The sequence below is a fragment of the Aulonocara sp. 'chitande type north' Nkhata Bay genome, linkage group LG19 (genome assembly GCF_057382095.1).
Source record: "Aulonocara sp. 'chitande type north' Nkhata Bay isolate Kocher_YH1m ecotype deep benthic linkage group LG19, A_spYH_male_GT1.1, whole genome shotgun sequence".
In the NCBI taxonomy this organism is placed as follows: Eukaryota; Metazoa; Chordata; class Actinopteri; order Cichliformes; family Cichlidae; genus Aulonocara; species Aulonocara sp. 'chitande type north' Nkhata Bay.
The window spans coordinates 18,797,185-18,819,340 of NC_141362.1; the positions used below are offsets into that span (position 1 = coordinate 18,797,185).

Below are 22,156 nucleotides of genomic sequence, written 5' to 3' on the forward strand. Positions count from 1 at the left end.
GCATTGCATTCACAATAACTAGCTAATCATAATACATTTGATTTCTAGGTGCTGTTCATGACACTCAAGGATGCCTTACAAGCCATTAAAAAACAAAATCATGGTATAGAAACCAGTCTATGGAAGATAAAAATAAAATTAGACAGAAAAGGAAAACCTTGTGTTTTAAGGCTGGCCTTGCGAGGCAATCTACGTTTTGTATGTGGTGCATAGGGGGCCACTCAGCTGAAAGCTCTTAAACCCATGGTGGTCAGGTGGGGAGATACTACAATGAGGGTAGAGGAGGTGGATCTGAGAGTACAGCCAGGGACGGTGATGTGTAGAAGATCATAGAAATGTATAGGTGTGAGATTGTGGAGAGACTTGAAAGCAAGGAGCGGAATCTTAAGATTAATGCGATATTACACAGGAACAGGAGGAGGACAGGAGTAATAAGGAAGGAAGGGATTCTGGTAATGCCACGAGCAGAAGAAGTCTATGAAGAAGTTTGTATGGTAAGGTTAGATGGAGAGGACAGAATTATAATAATCAATACGAGATGCAACCAGAGCATGTACAAGAATAGCACAACTGTTAGCTATAAAGAATGGGCACAGCTAACAAATCCTGCGTAGGTGGAAATAATGCAGAAAGAGCTATATTACTAATGTGTTTCAAAATCTAAGGTGGGAAAGATGACACTTTTGTCACTGTTTATTTAATAAAAACAACTATTTAAAGGCATCTACCTGTTAATCAAACCTGATAATTTTTATTAACAGACCAACTACCAAATAAACTGAGGGGCTGTTTTCAACATCTATAATAAACTCAAAACCAAGAATTCATTATACTTCTCAAAAATGTGAAGATCTACATATCTGGTGAGGACCATGTGAATGAAAGTGCAAGAAAAAATTTGGTGATCTTTATTGCACCAGTCTGTTAGTAGCAATGGTGGAAAAAGTGCAAAGTGATACAAATACAAAGAACTACAGGGAGTGTGTGCATAAGAATTGGGAACAAATCCAGGAAAGACCTGGCACATCTGACCCTTTAGTTGATCCATCTACTGTTCACTGAAGCTTCATCGGAAATGAGAAACGATCTGGGTGGAAGGGTGGCTGTCAAGAAGCCATTCATAAGGAAGGAAAATAGGGAGGAAAAGCTGGGGTATGCCAATGATATATGCATGTGTTTCTAAAGCTCAGCTCCTGGGAGTCCTTCCCTAGGACTGTACTGTTCTTTACAGAGACCTGGAATCTGCTGGATCTATTTGTCCAACTTGGGGTTTACAGCTTCAAACACTCCTATTACCACTGAGATCACTTTGGACTTCACCTTCCACATACGCCAGTTGTTCCGTTTCCTGTACTTCTCTTTATAACCCTCTATTTACTCCTCCTTTCTGTATGCTGGGATTGTTACGTCTTCTGCTCCTTGTCAAGCACCACTGCGTCTTGCTGGTTGGCCGGCAGCTGCTTGTCTATCTGGAATATAACTACAGAAAACTACACAGTTTTGATCTATAACAAGGTATTGCATAATAAATAGATACATAAATATACTGATCAATTTGGCAATAAGAAGAAAGTAATATACTTCATACCTATACGGGAATAGATAAACCATTATAGTGTAAGTACCAGAATAAGAAGCACTAAAAAGTAAATACAAAGATCTCAATTAATTAATTGCCACTCTCTTGTGTAACATTTGCATTAATTATTAACCTGTAATAAGAATAATAAGAATAATTAGCGGCATTTGTGCGTCACATGGATAGCAAACTAAAATATTAAAATGGTACAAACTTGACAGAGGGTAGTTCAATGGTAAAATGTGAGCTGAATGGTGTGAATTAAAGGGACTGGAGTGCTGGCTGGTGGTGCCGAGTGACAGCCAGGGGGAGAGAGAGGTCCTCCTCCACCGGAGCAGGAAGCTGCTGCTGGGACTGGCGAGAAGACAGAGGAGGTGCGAAATAACGTCGACATCAGCAGGCAGCGGGGTATCCACCATAATGTAGACCCAACAGTGCGCCACATCTTCCCCACAGTGTGAGCAGATGTCCCGGGTGCAGTAGTGAAAACAAAAGCAGAGCGGGCCGTATTCGTGCACGGTGAAAATGAAGGAGCTGAAGGGCTGCGCTATGCGCTCCTCACTGGGCTTTCTGTCCCGCAGAGAGCTGACTGGGCAGCCGCTCCTGAAGGAGGAATTCCAGAGGCGCAGGCTGGCAGGCTGCACCAGCCTCTACAAGAAGGATATGCTCGGACATTTCGGCTGTGTCAACGCCATTGAGTTCTCCAACAACGGCGGGGAATGGCTGGTGTCTGGTAAGTTGTCAAACCCTCCTCTTCTTCCTCTAGCTTGCACTGTTTTAATTTGTTAGCATGCTAACGCTAGCTAGCCAGGCAGTCAGCTGTAACCGTAGCCGATGCTAAGTTAGCCTAGCTTTTCTTGATGGCTAGTGGGAGTCAAACAGTCAGAGGGGGCAGCAGCAGCAGCTACCTCGGACCGGTCCCATCTTCTGTCAGTGCAGAAGACGACCCATGTGGGCTCTGAAGTGGACATTTTTCCCTCTCATGAGTCAAATCATGGCGACCTCATGGAAGCTGTTAGTGTCCTGAGAGGATTAAAAACAATCATCTGGCCTAGCGTGACAGCCTGTGGCTTGCCATTTTGAGTCTACAGTTTACATTGCACCGTGGGATTCCAGCATGTTAGCATGAGTCTGCCTTATGACACGCATCTGTTTATCTGCCACAATAAAAAGTAAAAGATGCATACAACACAAACTTGGCTAGAGTTAATTAGTATGTAAGGTTCTTGCATGAAATGCAAATCACTGGTGTTTTAGTCTTGCTGGTATGCAGGCGGTGATATAGAGACTTGAAGGGAGTTGGGAGACAAATGTATCTCATTGCAATCCTGTGAATTTGGATAAGGAAAATATTGTAACAGGGAAACAGTGGTTCCAGGACAAGCAAGGTCCAGTCATGTTGTTGGGGTCGCATTCAGGTTTTCTCTGGCAAAATGTGATTAGTGTTAAGGGTAAATATGTAGTTCATGTCTACTTAGTTTAGTACCCCAAACACTTTCTGTTGCAAGTCTCAATACATTCATACAATACTGCCATGTATGTCTAAGCACTTTGTTTGGTCTGCTAAACAACATATAGAAAATATTTTTATTTTATCTAGTATTTTTGCTCAAAGTTCTGTCACTATTCTGTTACTTGTTGCACTGATTTCACGAAGAGTTTCTTTCCTGAAAGCTCATTTATCTGGAACCCGTGAGAAAGCGTTGTTTTTTAAAAGTTTGGTCGTAATGCTCCATCTTTACTTGCAGGTGGAGATGACCGTCGGGTGCTTCTGTGGCACATGGAGAAAGCCATCCACGGCCGCTCCAAGCCTGTGAAGCTGAAGGGGGAGCACCTCTCTAACATCTTCTGTCTGGCCTTTGACAGCACCAACAAAAAAGTCTTCTCTGGTGGTAAGAAAAAGACAAGTACTATCTGATCCCTGCTGGACGTAACTACTCTTTTTAACCTTTGAGCTGGAAGTGTTTGTGGGACGTGTACAGCAAACAGAATTTAAAAAGTATTCAGACAGATAAAATGTTTAATAGAGACTTTGATGTGCACTGTGGAAAAGGCTGAGCTTGATTCACTGCACATGAACGATGTTGAGTATAAATAATAGATGGGGGGAAAAAATTAAATTAGCTGCAGGAGTTGCTGATTTCAGTCTGGCTGCTATGCAAAAGAGTCCAGAGACTCTAAAGTTCTGTCAGGCTTTACTGAGCTATTATTTGAGAATAAAATAACTATAGTATCTAACACACCCTTTAAAAGAAAACTACAGTTGTGGTCAGAAGTTTACATCCAGTCATTATGGGCATGAACTTCATGGTAATTTTGAGCTTTTAATGGTTTCTTTGAACTGTTCTTTACCTCAGTGAAATGATTGTACAGCATACATCTTACACTTACTTAAATCTTTTAATAAGTGGTGCTGAAGGTTCTACAATCACTGATCAAGATTGATTACAACTAGTAGTTTGTCTTTGCAGCATAAAAAAGGAATTATTTCACAGCACTCACTGGACTGACCAATACTCAGAGCAATGTTAAAGTCCAAGGAACTCTGTGCTGATCTAAGAAGGAGAACTGCAGATTTATACATTGGTAAGGTCTCTTCCAGTCATTTCTAAACAACTGAAGACTCTAATCATCAGTTCAAAAACTGAGTTTTACATCGTCATGGGTGGGTGTCGACTAAGAAAGAAGGCCCTACTCCAAAATGGACTTATTCACGCTTGAGTGAACTTTCCAGCTGCCCACATGGACAAGCCAGATGCCTTCTACAGAATAATAGCTAGTTATTTTTGGATAATTAAAAGTAAGGCTTTGAAACCTGTGTAAAGTACACCAGCTCTAAAGCATGATGGTGGTAGCATTATTCTCTGAGGTTGTTTTGCTCCTACTGGTAGTAAATTGCCAAAGTGGATTGAATAATGAAGGAGGGCCACCTCCAAATCCTTCAACTTCACTTCAGATCAACAGCTAGTTGGTTGAAATCTGTGCACAATTGGTTGTTCCAACAGGATAATGATCCCTAAACATGCATCAAAACTGGTTATGGAGTAAATTAAACATGCTAACATTAAACTTCTGGAATAACCATTCCAAGGTGTCTGTGCCAGGAATCCAACCAGTTAAAATGAACTCTACCAATTCTACCAAGTATCCAGCCAGAATTCTACCAAAAGCTTTTTCATGGCTTTAGAAAGCATGTGGTTGAGGTGCAACTCGAACATTTACCAAATATTTTTTAGCAGTGTTTGTACATATTTGAGTCTGTATGTATACTCTGACCCTGTGTGGACTGGAGAACATTCAAATCACTTTCAAATTTGCTATACAATCATTCCACCCTGGGAAAAAGAACAGCTCAAAGAAACGACTTAAAGCTCAAAATTACTACGACATTCATGCATGTGACTGTATGTTAACTTCTGACTACAGCTGTAGCTTGAAGTTTAAAATGTATTCTTTTCCTTCACCTTGTAACCTGCTTTATGTATTTGTTGTTGAACAGGAAATGATGAACAGGTGATTCTTCACGATGTGGAGAGGTGGGTAAAATGACCCTTGTTACTGTAGTATCAAAATGTTTTGATGAGCTCATAGCCATCATGAAAAGGTCAGCGATTTAACCGCGCTAACAAAATGATTAACGCTTGACTTCCTGCAGGAGGGAAACTCTGAACGTGTTCCTGCATATCGATGCTGTGTACAGCTTGTCCGTCAGCCCGGTCAATGACAATGTGTTTGCCAGCTCATCCGATGACGGACGGGTGCTTATTTGGGACACTCGCGAACCGCCTCATGGAGGTAAGAGCAGTTGGATTAGATGATGAATAAGTTTGTATAGATCAGTTCGAAATCCCATGCATTTCGCACATTGGACGTTTCAGACACCGATCTCTTATGTTTGCTGTCATGGTTGTAATTGATAAAGCTGCTAATATCCAGTCACACGGTGTATTTTAAGTGCGTGTGTGTGATGGGTCTTGGTGAGACTTGTTGATATTTTTACAAATGCAGTGGATCATCTTGCATGACGTCTCCATCCTGCTATTTTAGAAGCCTTCCTTGTGACCAAGTTGGCCTGATAATACATTTAGCAACATTGGGCTTCCTTTTCTGCCTGCAGGCTTTTTTTTCACCTGCTGTAGTCCAAAAAAATGTTTTTGCGTTCCTCTCATGATGGATCCAATCATAATTTCCACTGTATGCAGAAAGCCCTGTGCTGCTATTTGAATGATTGAGTGTGATTGTTTGAAATGTAACATTCCTTTATTAAAAACTGCTGTGAATATGAAAATCTTCTCTCCCTGTAGAGCCCTTCTGCTTGGCCAGCTACCCCTCAGCCTTCCACAGTGTAATGTTTAACCCCGTGGAGCCCAGATTGCTCGCCACGGCCAATTCCAAGGAGGGTGTTGGATTGTGGGACATCCGCAAGCCGCGCAGGTCAGACATGCTTCTCTTTTCTTTGTCTTTAAGAGATTAACATTTGTTCTTCTCGAAGAATAAATTGACTCAGCAGTGGAAATTATTATGATGTTGAAGCATAAAAATAAGATGGCGTCTGCTTGTATTTTGTCCATTGTAGTAAGAGCCTTTCATGCAGTAAAACTTTTTTTACTGAAATGGAAAAAACCTGAATCTAGCTTTAAAAAAAAAAAAAAAAAAAAATCTTTGTGGTTTCACATAAAGCAGTCTAAGCCAGAAAATTATTAAGTAACAGATTTACCTGACAATCTCCACCAGATGGCACTGTAACATCACCATTAAACTAACACCTGCTTTTCCTCTTCCAATAGCACAACTGTATGGTGGCCCTGAGAGGCCAAACGGACTCAAACTTAAGAAAACACCAGCAAATTAAAAAAAAAAAAAAATGCTGCAAAAATATAAAACAAAAGGTTATAAAAAAATAAGCGACAAAAACTGAAGTGTTTGTGGAAACAAAATGAGTTGATGAATCAGATCTGGAAGTGAAAAGCTACCAGTAAACATAAGTGTCTTAATTCATATAGAATGGATATCAGAGGCTCAAAGAAGCTAATTTTTGCTAAATGGGGCTTAGAAGGCAGTTGATACAAACACATAACATCCTTACAATATATGGTGTAACACTATAGATAAACTTGCCTCAAAATATATAAAGCATATTAAGATCTGCAGCAATAACATGCAACAAACAGCTATACTATTAATCCATATCCAGGCATATTCATATAACTGAAGAAAAAGAAATAGTGACATTTATTTTTAGGTATGGGTCCAAACTACACTGTGGTCATTAAGGATGTTGTTGTTTTAACTTGTTTTAATGCTTTGTATCTTATTCTGTTTAATATGAACAAGCACCGAAAAGTGAAGTCAGTGATCACTGTCGGTCTCACTGGGTTTTTATTACCGCTGTTCATTTGCAGCACGTTTTAAAGCTCAGTTTTTAAAACCTTAGGATGTAGCTACAGCACAGGGCTCATTGCTCGCCAGACACCAGATAAAAGAATGACTCTGAGGATAACAAAGATTTGAAAGGAACAGGAGTTTTATATAGCGAGTAATGCTAGCATTCACAACCTGTCTGCATTTTTCAGCACCTTCTGTTTGTGGATTAACTGGCATTAATTATCCATAAAATTGTGCTTTTACAGCATTTTTCTATTTGCTGGTGTTTTTTTGTTTGTTTGTTTTCAAGTTGCAGTTCGTTTGGCCTCTCAGGGCCACCGTAGGACTCTCCTCCCACTGCAAAACAAAAACAAATGTTTGCACCAATAAAAATGTGTCTGTGAAAACACTGAACTGAATGGCGCTGAGTGTGAGTTTAGACATACTTGGGATTTTAGCGCAGAGATGATGGCCAGTAAAAGTAAACACTGAGTCATTTCTCCCCCACCGGTGTTGGCTCTGCTTCTCTGCAGCGAGGGGGATGTTTAGAGACGCTCCTTAGAAATGTCCTCAGTTCACTATCAAGTTTAAAAATAGCTTCCAGCTAAAAGGTGTTTCATGAAATATTTAATTTCCTTAGCCAGAGTAATTTAACAGTCTCCCCTTGGCTAAAGTGCAGACATGCTTTCTAATGATGTCATTTTCATCGAGATTATGATGTACAGTAATGTGCAAAAGTCCTGAGCCACCCTCATTCTTTTTATTTTGCAGCTAGACTTTCTTATAATTTCTAAAGTGGTTTTTAGCTGTAATCTCCAGACTTTCTGAAGTTTTTCAAAGTTTTTCTTTTTGGCTGCTTTTTCACTCATTTTCAGTCCAGTCATTGTATGTGACCATTTTCAGAATAATGTTTTCACCCATCTAAAAAAGCACCTAACTCCAGGGATGAATCTTTTTTTGTGTACACAGACAACTTAGCAATGAGCCAATTTTCAATTGTATCTTTAACTAGCAGCCTGTCATAAAAACACAGCAGTTGCTCCCATTTGCCAAAGATAACAAGTTTGAGAGACATAAAAAAGTATGTTTGCACCAACTAGGTGATTTCCAAAGAGCTACTAGCTGAAAACTTTCAATTTGTCTTCATTGTGTCCAGTATGTCCAGTGGTAGCCCTTAAGAAAAAAAACCCACAGCAGATGAATAACATATGGATGTTATGTCCTTAACAAAAAGGAAACTTTTCAGGAACGACTCCAGACCTGAGACATGTATCTGACCCTTCAGTTGATTATCAGTCAGTGGCCTTTCCAGAGACTGAACCTCAACATTATTGAAGTTTTGGATCATCTAAAGGCATCCAAACATCCACAGACTAGCTTTGAGAGCTTTTCCCAAAGGCTATAAAGAATTACAAGAAAGCTTGACTATGAGAGTTCAGGGTGTGTTGAATAAAGGTGTTTATCCCAAATATGGACTTTCAAGCTCATTAGAATTGTACAAATGCAGTTTTTGATTTATATACTGTATTTTCATGTATATTTGCAAATGTTTGGGTAAGTCACTGCACCCATTTCCCATTTTCTTAGCAAAGTATAAAGAATTTACTCAAGTCTTGCACAGAATTGTATCTTTCTCTCGCTGTTTTCTCGTGGGGAGTTCTTTCAAAGGTGCCAAAGTATGTGGAAAAGTATGAAGATCAGTACTTAGAAATTGTGTAATGCTGTTTTAGTAAACTTTCACAGCATGTTAAAGTTAAACCACAAGAAAAAGTCGTGCTATTCATCTGTCTGAATAATGACTCATCAGCACTGTTGTTTCTCTTAAATAAATACTTAAATATTTTGGCTCTCATTATTGGAACTACAAGATATTTATTTTGGGATTACTTATGTAGTGAAAATCACCTTGTTTTATCCTCATCTGGTTGTTTAAAAAAGCGGTTACCTACATATTCTTGCTGTCTTCTGTGATTGTAGTACTGTGAACAATGAGACGGGTATTATCATTTCTCTCCTCTCGCCCTCTCAGCTCGCTGCTCCGTTATGGAGGCAGTATGTCCCTGCAGAGCGCCATGAGTGTTCGCTTCAACAGCACCGGCACCCAGCTGCTGGCTCTGCGGCGCCGCCTGCCGCCGGTCCTCTACGAGCTGCACTCCCGGCTTCCCAGCTTCCAGTTCGATAACCAGGGCTACTTCAACTCCTGCACCATGAAGAGCTGCTGCTTCGCCGGGGACAAGGATCAGGTCGGTAAACAGATCATATGTGTTTACCGACCCGTGTTTTAAATGATACACGGGACAGCTGATTTTCTCGAGTGGGATTTAGCTCCTAAAACAATAAGCACGTACGAAACATAGAACAGTGATTGTTTTAACTGACTTTGTGGATACCTCAAATGAAATTTAAGGAGGGTATTTGGAGACACAATGAAAATAGAATATATTAGTTCCTTCTGTGAAACTGGGACTTTTGAGTGCTGGAGGAGCACCAGAAGCCCCTGGCCTCAGTCACTGATCCTCCTGTTGGTCCTCTTCAGACATGACATCAGCCTCTAGTCATGTTTATTACGTTAACATTTGCCTTTGGTGTCAGTTAGGCTCAGAAAGGCTTAAAAAAAGATCTGAAGGTAGTTCAAAGAGTGCAGAATCGGGTCAGGACAGCACAATAAGGTTTGAATTTCCTCAGCTGCTGATGGAATGGAATTTCTTTAATACCTACACAGCAGTCGCGAACTTTTCTAGACATTAATTGATGAAGGCACATGTGAGGAGGCAAATTTCCAACCCAGCCAAGTCCGATATCTAAGTCTTTGACCTGCTAGCTCCTTAATACAAAGACTGTAAATTCTGATTTGCACAGATGTGAGATCAGTGCAGGTAGTTGTCCAATGAAATCACAGCTTGTAAGTGTATTTCTCGTGTCCTGCTTCAACCCCCTCCACTCAGAAAACACTGTTGCCTAAATTGCTTGATTTTTGACCAGCGAGAATGCATCTGACAGGAACTGTTTCCTGCTCTGTGTCAAAATTCAAGAAGAAAAACAGACTTTGAACAGTCTTCCTGCCTCTTTCTGATATTTTCCAGAGTTCATTAGTGGACTCATTAATCTAGAATTTGCAGAGTTCCAGATAATATTTTAAGATGATTCATTTTTATTGAACTATTCTCAAAATTTACTGATAAAATCAACCTTTCACTTTATTGGAAAACAATTACATATGCAGTAATAACATGCATTAGGTTCCAACTATGTTTAATTTGTAATCAGGGATGTAACGACTTTCAAATTGTCAGGTGTACATTCACATAATCATGACCTGAGCTGTACTAACCTGTTTGTGCAGCAGCTGTTCTGGGCCTGTTTAATCACAAATCATTTCCCTGTGTTTAATATTTAGCAGGTTTTCATGAAAACTTACTTGCTGACTTGTTTGACATAAACAAAGCAGAAGGCATCTTGCAAAGGGTTATTATATACACAGTGAGCCATCTGTGTAGCTATTTTTTGCCATAATCAGTTTATCTTTTTTTTTTCCAGGAAAAGCACTGCATCATAATTACATTGATATTTTAAAACTGAGTTTAGTGAGCCTCTGAGTAAATGGTAAATGGCCTGCATTTGTATAGCGCTTTTCTAGTCCCTAAGGACCCCAAAGCGCTTCACACTACATTCAGTCATTCACCCATTCACACACACATTCATACACTGGCGATGGCAAGCTACATTGTAGCCACAGCTGCCCTGGGGCGCACTGACAGAGGCGAGGCTGCCGGACACTGGCGCCACCGGGCCCTCTGACCACCACCAGTAGGCAAACATGGGGTTAGTATCTTGCCCAAGGATATTTGGCATGCAGCCAGGAGGTAGCCTGGGATCGAACCACCGACCTTCAGATTAGTGGCTGACCTGCTCTGCCACCTGAGCTACAGGTGTGTGAGTGCAGTTTGAGAATTTCCTAAGCCAAGTAGAATACTCTCAGCTTCTTGTACTAGGTGTACTAATTACACAATGGATGTTGGAGGATAATGAGAAGAAGTGGTATAAGAAACCAAGCAACTGACAGGATGTGATGGAGGTTTGACCAAATGTAGCAGCTGTAACCGAGTAGCTCTTTTTTTCATGCAGGCTCTGCTTGTAGTAGAGGATTTTCTCAGAATGGTGTGAGAGCAGAAGAGCTGAGTGGTGACTTGCTGCATGAAGCTGATAGAAAGGAAAGAGGGGAGTTAGTTTTGGGCACAAAATTCCTTTCCTGATGTGTCCTCTGGGAACGGGAGGCAAAGCACACAGGTGTTGAGCTAAAAATGTGTCCATGCCCAGCAGCTAAACTAATCTCACCGTCTCAGCCTCAGGCATGATTACTTTTCATCCCTGTTGATCATTTTATGTAGGACTTCTCTTAGATGAAGACATGGGTTTTCTGAAAGCATGCATATAATGTTGGAAAAGAACTGTGTAAAAACAGTGGACAGTAAAACCCTGTGAAGAAAAATGCACCGGCGCAGACCGGCAGAATGTTTACAGAAGGAAATTGAAGACATTCATTTAAAGTAATTTGCTGATGAAACACCACAAAAATATTCCACAGTTTGACAGACTGTAAGGAGCAGATGACGATGCCTTAAAGCGAATGTGAATTATTTTATCACAAAAGAATTTGCCTCCACTTGTAAAATGGGGCTTGAAAGCCATTCCCATTAAATAAAAATCTGCTAAAGAGAAATGCAAAGATGTAGATTTTGTTTTTTTTTATTCTTTGAACACTGCTGCTGGTTACCTGAATAGGGTAACATCTGCATATGCAAAATATGCATTCACTGGCTGCTTTATAAGCTGTTTGTTCATGCAAAAATGAGCCAAATCTAATGTCTGCAAGTTAATGCATTTAGGCTTGTAACCATGGTCAAGATGACCCGCTGAAGTTTAAACTGAGCATCAAAATGGGGAAGAAAGGTTATTTAAGTAACTCTGAACTTGGTGCAGTTGTTGGTGCCAGACTGGTGTGAATACTTCAGAAACTGCTGATGTACTGGGATTTTCCCACACACCCATTTTCAGGATTTATAGAGAACGTTCTGAAAAAGAGGAAATATCCAGTGAGCGTCTGTTCTCTGGATGAAAGCGCATTGTTGATGCCTTAGGTCAGAGGAGAATGGCCAAACTGCTGAAGGCAACAGTAACTCAAATAACCAGTAATTACAACCAAGATATGCAGAAGAGCATCTCTGAATCAACATCCCATAAAACCTTGAAGCAGACGGCTTACATCAGCAGAAGACCGCACTGGTTTTCACTCCTCTCAGCTCAGCACAGGAAACTGAGGATTTAAGTCATACTGACTCAACACAATTGGACAAGAGAAGATTGGAGCAATGTTGCCTGGTCTGAGGCTCAATTTCTGCTGCGTTGTTCACAGGTTAGGGTCAGAATTTGGCATAAACAACATGAAAACATCTTTCCCTCCTGCCTTGAATCATCGGTTTAGGCTTGTTGTGAGGATGATTAAATGCCACATCCTACCTGAGTACTGTTGTGGATCACAGCCATTCCTCTATGAAGGCTTTTTCCAGCAGGATAATGTGACTTGTCACATAGCTGAAATCATCTGAAACAGGTTTTTTGAACATTAGAAAGAGCTTACTCTACACAAATCCCTTTCTTTTTTCTAAAACTCTAAAGTCTGGTTAACATCACCAGGACATGTAATGCAGTGGATATGCTAGCTGTAAATGGGTTTTAACCATAAAGTAATTCTTCATTCTAGTCTTTCCTTCTTCATGCTGTTTTAAGTCATACGTATAAGAACATAGAGCACCCCCACCCCGACTCTGTCAAAGCCTACCTTAAGCGACAGGTTCAAGTGGAACCATCTGTTCCCAAAATCCAACAACAGTCAAGACGGGCAGCAGGAGCTCTGTTGGGGTCAGACTGCCGTGTCGTGTGAAGGCGGCATTTGATCGCACATTATGAGACACTGTGTCGCGATAAGATCGGTTGTTTTTGTGCTACGTATTGCCCAACCACCCAAATTCCCCATGGTTCATTACTCCCAGCATACATACGCATGTCAGCAATTTTCTCTTTATAGCTGAAATGGAAAGTTTAAGTCATACAAACTGGGGCAGATTGCAATCTAAACATCCTTTTGTTTTCCCCTTTCTCCTTCAGTACATCTTGTCTGGGTCAGACGACTTCAACCTCTACATGTGGAAAATCCCAAAGGATCCAGAAGCAGGTGAGTTATTGGATCTAACTGCACCGATGGCATATTTATGTCTTTGCGCTGTTATGTTGAGCAGGATTTATTGCATTTTTGACATTTTGGTGCAACAAAAGAAGTGAAATGATTTGATAATCTATATCCCAGTGTGAGATTGTCTTCTGTCTAGTCAGCACATTAAGCCTGACAACGTTTTGCATTTGGAGACATCATCAGGGCAGACTGTGGTTTACCCTCAGCTCATTTGGTTATAATAGACTTTCCAGGCACGAGTAACTACAGAATAACCTGTAGCTAAGCTTCAATGCAATGTCAAATTAACGTTGAATGTTTCCACCTGCTCACACGAACTAAAAACAATTTAGAAATTACTGCTCGATATATTCTTACAGTGAAAATGCCTCAGATATAATTACTCCAAGAGGAAAATCCCCAGAAATGCAGCAATCCAAGAATGTGGTATTTGTAGCTCTGTAACACCACCTGCCATATTTATGACTTTTCAAGGAGTTACTCACATTTGAAATATGCACACAGAGCCTTTTTGTTTGTCAGGCTAATGGTATATTATAAAGATTAGAACTGCTATATTTCACAGTCTGCATTTTCTGTCTCAGGAGATCAAGAATCAGGCTGAATTGCTGTATAACCGAATGTTTTTCTTCTTTAATGAGTCCCTGTTGTAGTCTTTCATTTCTGTGGCTCTGAACGATGTGTTTTGTGTGCCGGTAACATGTTAACAAAGCTTTTCTTTTAAGGAGGCCCTGGTCGTGTTGTTAACGGAGCTTTCATGGTCCTGAAGGGTCACCGCTCCATAGTCAACCAGGTCCGCTTCAACCCTCACACATACATGATCTGCTCCTCCGGTGTGGAGAAAGTCATCAAGGTAAGTAAAGGAACCTTTATACTGTGATTTGTTTTTCTGATTTTACTAACTGCATATAAGAAATGTTTGCTGCAGACACTAAAACATTCTGACCAGGCTGTAAATATAAAATAAAACAGGCAGTTTAACAGGGAATCTCCTGGGATTGACTCGCTCTTTGAGCCCACCTCAAATGGACGTTTGAGGAACTGCAGTTTTTGGCGTCAGCTCTTCTTTCGGGCTTCGTGTTGGTGCACAGATGTGTCTCTTCCATTTTCTGCAGCTTCAGGGTGACGAGCGGTTAGAGAAATGATCCTGTTAGTGGACTGTCCCAACATCCGAGTCTCAGCATCATCTGTTGCTTGGACAGCAAACGTGCCCTTAAGTGAGACATTGGTCTCCAATGACACCACTGAGTAACTGACTGAGCTCTAACGTCCCGCTTGTGCAGTGGGGATTGAAAACGGATGGATTTCCCCGATCACTATTGTCGACTGAAGCAGATGATGTTGGGCGGTGTTCATAAAGTGGGTCATGAAAGATGTGAGAGGTTCTACACATACAGTATTTCTGAAACCAGAGCTAGACTATATTATGAAATACAACAAGGCTTTCTAAAATCTTTGCAGTTTAAGGCAGCTAAAGGTTGTGTAAGCGTTGAAATAAACACGTATTATTGTTAAACTCTTCACTTGAGCTCAAGCTTGATTAAGCTGCAGTATCAGTTAAATATTGTAGTTAAAATAAAATAAAAACTGAGGCTTCTCATTAAGTTCTCTCAGTCTGCTGAAGCCATTTGTTTTCATCTGTGTATCACATCGAATCTGGTTGTCTGCAGATAGTGAATCATTTGGTACAGCATGATTTTATAATATTAGAATTAGAGCTGCGTTTCTGTATTATCTTATGAGAAAATATGCTGCTCATGTTCTCAGTAAACCAGGCAAGCAGTATTTGAAGTTTGCTTCATGTCTCAAAGTTAATAACACAGCTTTGCATCATCAGTTTGCTTCTCCCCATAGAAGCGGTTGTTTTATCCTCTTTGCTTGTGTGTGTAAGTGGTCCACATCCTTGGATGTGTGTTTCTCAAAAAATCCTGAAAGTAGAGGAGGTGGGGTTGTAAACATGCAGTACTCTGCAATAATCTTGAGCTACGCCTTATTTCTTTATAATTTGTTTTGAAAATGGTTGCATCATCTTATTTAAACATGTGCAAACATTCATGGAAACAAACATATCAGGCAAATTAGAAAGTGAAACCTTTTATTCTTCAGCACAGTGTGAACTCTCTTTGGCAGCTTTCTTGTAATTTAAGAATCTTCAGGAATAGTTCTCCAGGCTTCTTGAAAGACATTCAGCGCTCTTCTTTGGATGTAAAATGTTTTACATTATTTTTGACACTACCTCCCAACACCACTGTAACCCCAAACAATACAAATGCACATACAATTATTTCAATTTAAAACAGACATCTCGCTAAGTTGTCTGTTATGTGCAGACCCAATACTGAGTCATCTCTTGAGCTCTGTGCAATATTTCTGCATGAATGATTCAGAGGTCAGTGTTAAGTAGCTTGACAAAAACAAACAAACAAAAAAAATCCTCTCAAAATAGTTGGGTATCGGAGCTGCAGTGAAAAAGCAGGCATAACCTTGTAAGGCCTTCCAATATCCTGGAAAACTGTTGCTCAGCACCACTTTGAATGATTCAGGAACGTTTGGCTGCTTTGAAGCAAAATATAAAGAAATGAGGAGTGGCTCAAGACTTTTGCACAGTACAGTTATACCTGTGCATGATAATAAGCAGACTGCTAGCATACAACATAGCCTAGCTGAGCTCTAAACTTTTTGTATTAGTTTATATATTATATAAAAATTAAAAATGGCTTCTTCGGTTTAAGAAATTCTGTCATTGATGGTGACAAAAGCCAGCTTCTCTTTTTTTGTTATTTTGGTTACACAAACTTGTACGTCACTGCTCTGAGTGGAAGTCGATACAGGTACAGGTGTTATAACCTGATCCTGGCTCACTCTTCCTACTCCTCACTTTCTCTCTGTCATCTCATATGTTTTTGTGTGTTTTTTAACTGTGTTTTTTAACTGCATCTTTCCCTTTTCCTTCCTTCTACTTCACCCTCCACTCACCCACCTTTACCCTTTTATGTTTCTGCCCATCTTAGGTGTGGAGTCCCTACCAGCAGCCTGACAGTCTGGGAGATCTGGAGGGTCGTGTGGAGGACAAATCCCGCAGCCTCTACACTCACGAGGAGTACATCACCCTGGTTCTCAACAGCGGCAGTGGTCTGTCCCACGATTATGTCAGCCAGTCTATCCAGGAGGACCCCCGCATGATGGCTTTCTTCGACTCATTGGTGCGTCGGGAGATTGAGGGCTGGAGCTCAGACTCTGACACTGACCTAAGTGAGGAGGCCATCATGCAGCTCCACGCCCGGGGACGCCGCTCCACACGAACCACACCAACCGCTCCTACTGCTGCCTCTGCTGCGGGTCACCACAGCAACTCTGATAACTCCTCCTCCTCCTCCTCCCTGGCTGGACCTGATGCTTCAGGAGCGGAAGAGCAAGCCGGAGACGAGGGGGAGGAACGACCCAGGAGACGAAGCAGACATCAGCGCCATCAATCTGGCTTCCTGGTGAATGAGGACTCAGACTCCAGCGAATTTTGGCTCGACCCAATGCCCCGGCCTCGATCCCCAAGCCCCAGGGACAACTCCACAATTTCCAGTCCCACCTCCTCTCCTTCGCTTCCCGCTGGAGCCTCTAGCTCCTCCACATCCACTTCCAGTTCCAGCAGCGACGACGAGGAGCGCCGTAGCGCCGTGAGGCGGCGTAACGTCATGAGGCGCAGACGCATGCATGTTGTCTCCAGAGCTGGGGATCGTCCCGAGTCCGTGCAAGCTCTCTTTTCCGCCATCGACTCTTGCAGTTACCCATCAATCTCCATCGATGACCTGTCTTCCTCCTCGTCAGGCGAGGAACAAAACGCCCTCGAAATCAAGCCCCGAACCGGCGGCGCCACAGAGGAGGAAAAATGTCTGAGCCCTTCGGACTTTGTGTGTCTGAGCCCAGTAATGTCTCCTGAGAGCCAAGAGAATGAGGAAGGGAGTGACAGGACTGAGCTGGAAAGACATCCAGCTGCATCTCCTCAGTCACTGGATGGATGCAGGACTGAAGGGAGGGCTGCTACAGAGCCAGTTTTAGACAGCTCTGATAGCGGAGAAGCGTGTGGCAGCTCACCGGCTGTAGACCGCACCTCCCAGAGCCGATGCACCCTCGGAGTGAACGGGCAGCACCGGACTGTGGCACCAATGGGAGAGTACACGACTGAGGGCCCACATGTTGCCTCAGATCCAGAGGAAGAGACTGGCGTTCCACCTGAAGACAAGTGGCCACAGAGAGAAAAAGTCCCTGCACTGAGTGCTCTAAAGCGGACTCACGTGGGATCAGACGAAGCAGAGTCGGCCTCCTCGCCCTCAGAAAAGAAGCTAAAAACATAGTGATGCTTTCTCGCCCTGGAAAGAAACTGTTAAGAGACTTCATTTGGGAAGTGGGTTTTCTATGCGTTTTTACAACTCAGCTTTTCTCCTCTGTTTTTTTTGTCATGTGACACACACTAACTGCTTACGAGCAGAAGGCGCTAGGAAGCTAAAAAAAAATGACAGTAATTCGTTTTTTGTTTGAGAACAAATCAGTCAGACGTTGTCATCATTCTTCAGGTCGAACCACAGATGACATTAAGAGATGTATAACATAAGCTTAATATTGTTGATAACAGTGAGACGTGTTTAAGTGAGACGCATTTATTTTCATGCATCATCAGTGTTTCTTTCTCAAGCTCTGGTTGTTGCACAAAACTCCACCCTGGATTTGGAGCTCTTCCAACCATAACAACAAAACAGTCTTTTGTAGGAAAGAAGCTTGGCGGAATTTTAATTTCTGTGATTTCACACTGAGTGTAAATCTGGTTAGGCTTATTCTCATTTTTAAGTGATTCTCGGCTCAGACTGCTTCAGGGGGGCCTGAAGAATTGACTGCCTCCATAGAAATCCTGAGGAGCACCGTTTGTATAAGCTGTGTATTGAAACGATGCTTTCATTGTCTCAACCAGCTGTCCTTGGTCTCATTATCCAGCCCATGGGTACCATTACAAGCCAGCTCGCTTTTGTTTTCTTGCAATTAAAGAATAATTTGTTCTCTAGTGACAAAGCAACAGCGTCTTCCTAAGGCTGACTCGCCGATGGGTGAAACATTTACTCTTTCTGACACATGTCTGTCTGAGGTAATGGAAAACGAGTCATTTTATTGTAGATATCGGCTACTCTACTGCTGTGAGCTTACGGAGTTGCCATGGCAACGCAACCTCAACTCTCCCGTGAAAGAAACGTGACCCTGTGCAAACCGTATCAGTCCGAGTAGAATCTTTTATTGACTTAACCAAAAAGCTGCATTTATTTAGGAGAGTGAGTTCAGTCAATTATGATCAGTCTGCTAATACTGCAGATTTACATGTCAACACAAGTGATTAATTTCTGAAAAACACTGGAGTGGGACAGGACCGAAGTCTTGGATTTCACTCTTAAGGAACTAGATTGGGATCAAGGATAAAAAACAAACAAACTATATTTTCAGTCCACGAATTTCCAGAATTTAGAGGAAAAATGCCAGAAGAAAGTCTTTTTTTTTCTTCTTAATTCACAGAACTACAAAAAAAAGCCAGAATTTTTCCCACATGAAAGTCTGACTCTGTTCCACGCAAGTCTGAATTTATTAGCCAAATTCTAAATATCTATATATTTTCCTGTGGAAGTCTAATTTAGTCACAGAAGACAGTTTATTATATGACTTTGTTTCACAGACTTGACTTTTTTCTTAGAATTCTGACTTTATTTACAATTTTTTCCACAGAAGTCCAACTTTATCACAAAACACTATTCTCAGAATTCTGATTTGTCTTCAAAATAGATTTGCAGCAAGTCTGACTTAAATTCTGGGAGGGATAAAAAAAAAAAGCCAGGACTTCCACTGGGGGGGGGGGGCAATTGCAAATACTGCAATTAGTGGACAACCCACTCAACCACCTGAGCCAAAACCACCCCTAAAACAACTGCATTAAAGCTGCATTTAACACAGCTAACAACACAAATTCACCACAAGCTCCATGTTTCTTATTTCACGTCACATGATGTGTTACCCACTTGGCACATGGATACGTTCCGGTATTCTGAATGTTTTAATGGCTTTTCATCCACCTTGACTTAAAAATGTTATCAATTTTAATATAAGCGATATTAGAGAGCCAAGTCAAGACAAGTCAAGTTGGCTTTATTGTCACTTCAACCATATACAGTTTAACAGTACACAGTGAGGCGAAACAACGTTCCTCCAGGAACCAAGGTGCTACATGCAACATAAATTTACAACATAAATTAACAGAAAACTCTAAACTAGCTAACTAAGAGGCCTAGTTAGCTGGCTAGCAGAGACAAGACAGACTGACCTAACATAAATTACAACATAAATTAACAAAAAACTATCTAACTATCTAAGGAAGACTTTTTTTTTTGTTATCAGACAGCAGACAACAAAGTGCACGTGCAAATGTGCAAACAAGAGCAGCAAGTGACAGTGTGACAAAAAAAAACACAACGTAACATAATAATAAGGTTTTGTGATGATGAATTGAGGTAGTGGAGGAACAGTAAACATTCCTTAGTGTAGCAGCAAAAATTAGGAAGTGCAGAAGTTAGTGCAGAAAGTCCAGTAATAATATTGTGCAAAAGAGCATTTACAGGTTGGTGTGTACGATGGTTTGGTGGTGTAGGTCAGTATGTTTGCGCTTGTGTTGATTAGTCAGTCCAGTCTCAATGTTTTGAGGTAGTTGAGTTAAGCTGAGTGATAATGTTTGTGTGTGTATGTGTGTATGTGTGCGTGTTTATCAGTCAGTCCCTTTTTGCTGAGGAGACGGATGGCTTGTGGAAAAAAGCTGTTGCACAGTCTGGATGTGTGTGCCCGAATGCTTCGGTACCTTTTTCCAGATGGCAGGAGTGTGAAGAGTGTGTGAGAGGGGTGTGTCCGATCAGCCACAATGCTGGTGGCTTTGCGAATGCATCATGTGGTGTAGATGTCCTCAATAGAGGGGAGAGAGACCCCGATGATCTTCTCTGCTGTTCCCACTATCCGCGTACAACACATTGACCAATCAAAAGCTTCAGAATAGCTTGTTTGTTGCTTACCTTTACACTTTATTGTATGACTGATCATTGACAATTTATTGTACTTTGGCCATGTCTACCTTTGAGTATATTTAAAAGGTTGCTTTCCCAGCTGGTCAACATTTTGACAAACTCTGTGCTAACAGAAAGATTTGGGGAAAAGTAATAAAAGTAGTCATTAAAGGCAGTAGTGTTTCATAAATGGTAAGTTTTACATCAATAGCTTCCATTGGAGCATAATCCCCCCCCCAAAAAACATCAGAAATGCAGATTTCTAGGGATCTGGCTATATATAAACAGCCATATCAGGTATATATAATTTGAGTAATTAGACCTTTTTTATTATTTACAAGACCTAAAATGCCAGCTCAGTCATGGACATGATCAAGATACTTTGAAAAAGCTGTACTGCAATTAATAGACAATTTGTTTTTGTTCCTGTATCGTCTTTTGAAATAGTTTTGAAATCGTTTCACAGCAGTAGGCTCATTAAGCCTCGTGCTGCTTAGATACCAGCCGGGAAACCAGCATTAGAAAGTTTAAAACAGCCATGTGGGATACTCATTATGGCTTTGGAAGTTTTGTATGGACTTGGATAATTACCACAATATGTTTTTATGCTCGGAAGAAGATGAGTAATGCGGTTTTCTGCCTTTCAGGCTACTGTGAGGATTCACATTTAGAAACAATTAGATTGTCTTTCTGATACAGGTCGTGGTTTCTGCCACAGCTGTCACCCATCTGGCTTGTACCCTTTAGTGCCAAGCAACATGCCACCAAAATGAGGTAGACAAGAGATGGACTCAGATCCTGAGATTTTCTTGTTTGTATTAAGCTCCACTTAATGAATCTTTCCCTAAACACAGTGTCCCCACAATCACATTCTTTATACATAGAAACTGTCCGTTTTTCAATCACCAAGATTTTTTCGCATACAATAAATTATATTTGTGTTCTTTAAACTGTAATGTAGACATCAATCAGCAGCCCAGGAGGTAAAGCATGACATTTTTAACCCGATATGAGAAAGTTCTGTATATCCAACATTGCAGAACAACATTATCATTCATATAAATGGTCTCGTCACACTCCTGTAGCTCTGTTTTTGGTCTCTACCATCTCCAAAAATGGACTTGGTTGGTTCACTGTGTCTAAAGCAGCTCCCAGCTGTGTTAGTCAGATGTTTGGTGCTGAGCAGGAACTTTAAGGTAGATTTTAGAGCTTTTTTTGCCAGAAATAGACAAAAAGGAGAGTCTATTTTAGCATATGCCCAAATATTTTCAGCAGATAGCCACACCACGCCCCCTCTGACTACCACTCAGCTCTTCTAACAGTGTAGCGATTGTCCATGAAGCATGCAACGTCATTATTTTCTGAGGAAACTGGCATCCTGTCTCCGCTTGAACGATGAGACTCTTCTGCCAGGCGAAAGCAGACTAACAGAGGGCTCACCGGCAGCTGTCGAGAAAGATTACAAAAGAAAGCACAACACAAGGCATCACAGTCTCGGGCTGGTGGTGAAGTGGTAATCTGAGGGCAGGCTTATCGAGCTGCCTGCACAGCTTTCTTGTCAAAATAATTTCCTTTTCTTCTTACTACTGGCTGTCACTTATCTGCAGGAAGTAGACACCCTCGTTTAACCCATGCTTCTCCTCGTACAAGTATTCAAGTTGCAATATTATATGCTTTGGAGCTGTTTCTGTTTTGCTAGGCGTGTGCCTGCTGGGTGCATGTGGCTTAATGATTAATTACAGACTACAGGCACACACGGGGGCTTTCCCTGTTTTATGAGCTAATTGTACTGTTTCACACATTGATGTCAATCTAAATTATGTGGACAGTTAAGAAACCCGAAAAAGGTCACACACGTCACAGAAAACTCAAGTGTCCTTGGGTGGT

The 22,156-nt window shown here is 41.3% G+C and overlaps 1 protein-coding gene across 1 annotated transcript; it reads left to right on the plus strand.

Moving 5' to 3' along the window:
- Window positions 1-1,872: 1,872 nt before the first annotated feature.
- Window positions 1,873-18,243, plus strand: dcaf5 (ddb1 and cul4 associated factor 5). The gene is made up of 9 exons (XM_086274984.1): window positions 1,873-2,312; window positions 3,328-3,471; window positions 5,079-5,115; window positions 5,235-5,374; window positions 5,884-6,013; window positions 8,973-9,186; window positions 13,109-13,175; window positions 13,919-14,046; window positions 16,205-18,243. The coding sequence occupies exons 1-9, from the start codon at window positions 2,105-2,107 to the stop codon at window positions 17,540-17,542; spliced, it is 2,406 nt and encodes an 801-aa protein (XP_086131110.1). The 5' UTR covers window positions 1,873-2,104; the 3' UTR covers window positions 17,543-18,243.
- The last annotated feature ends 3,913 nt before the right edge of the window (window positions 18,244-22,156 follow it).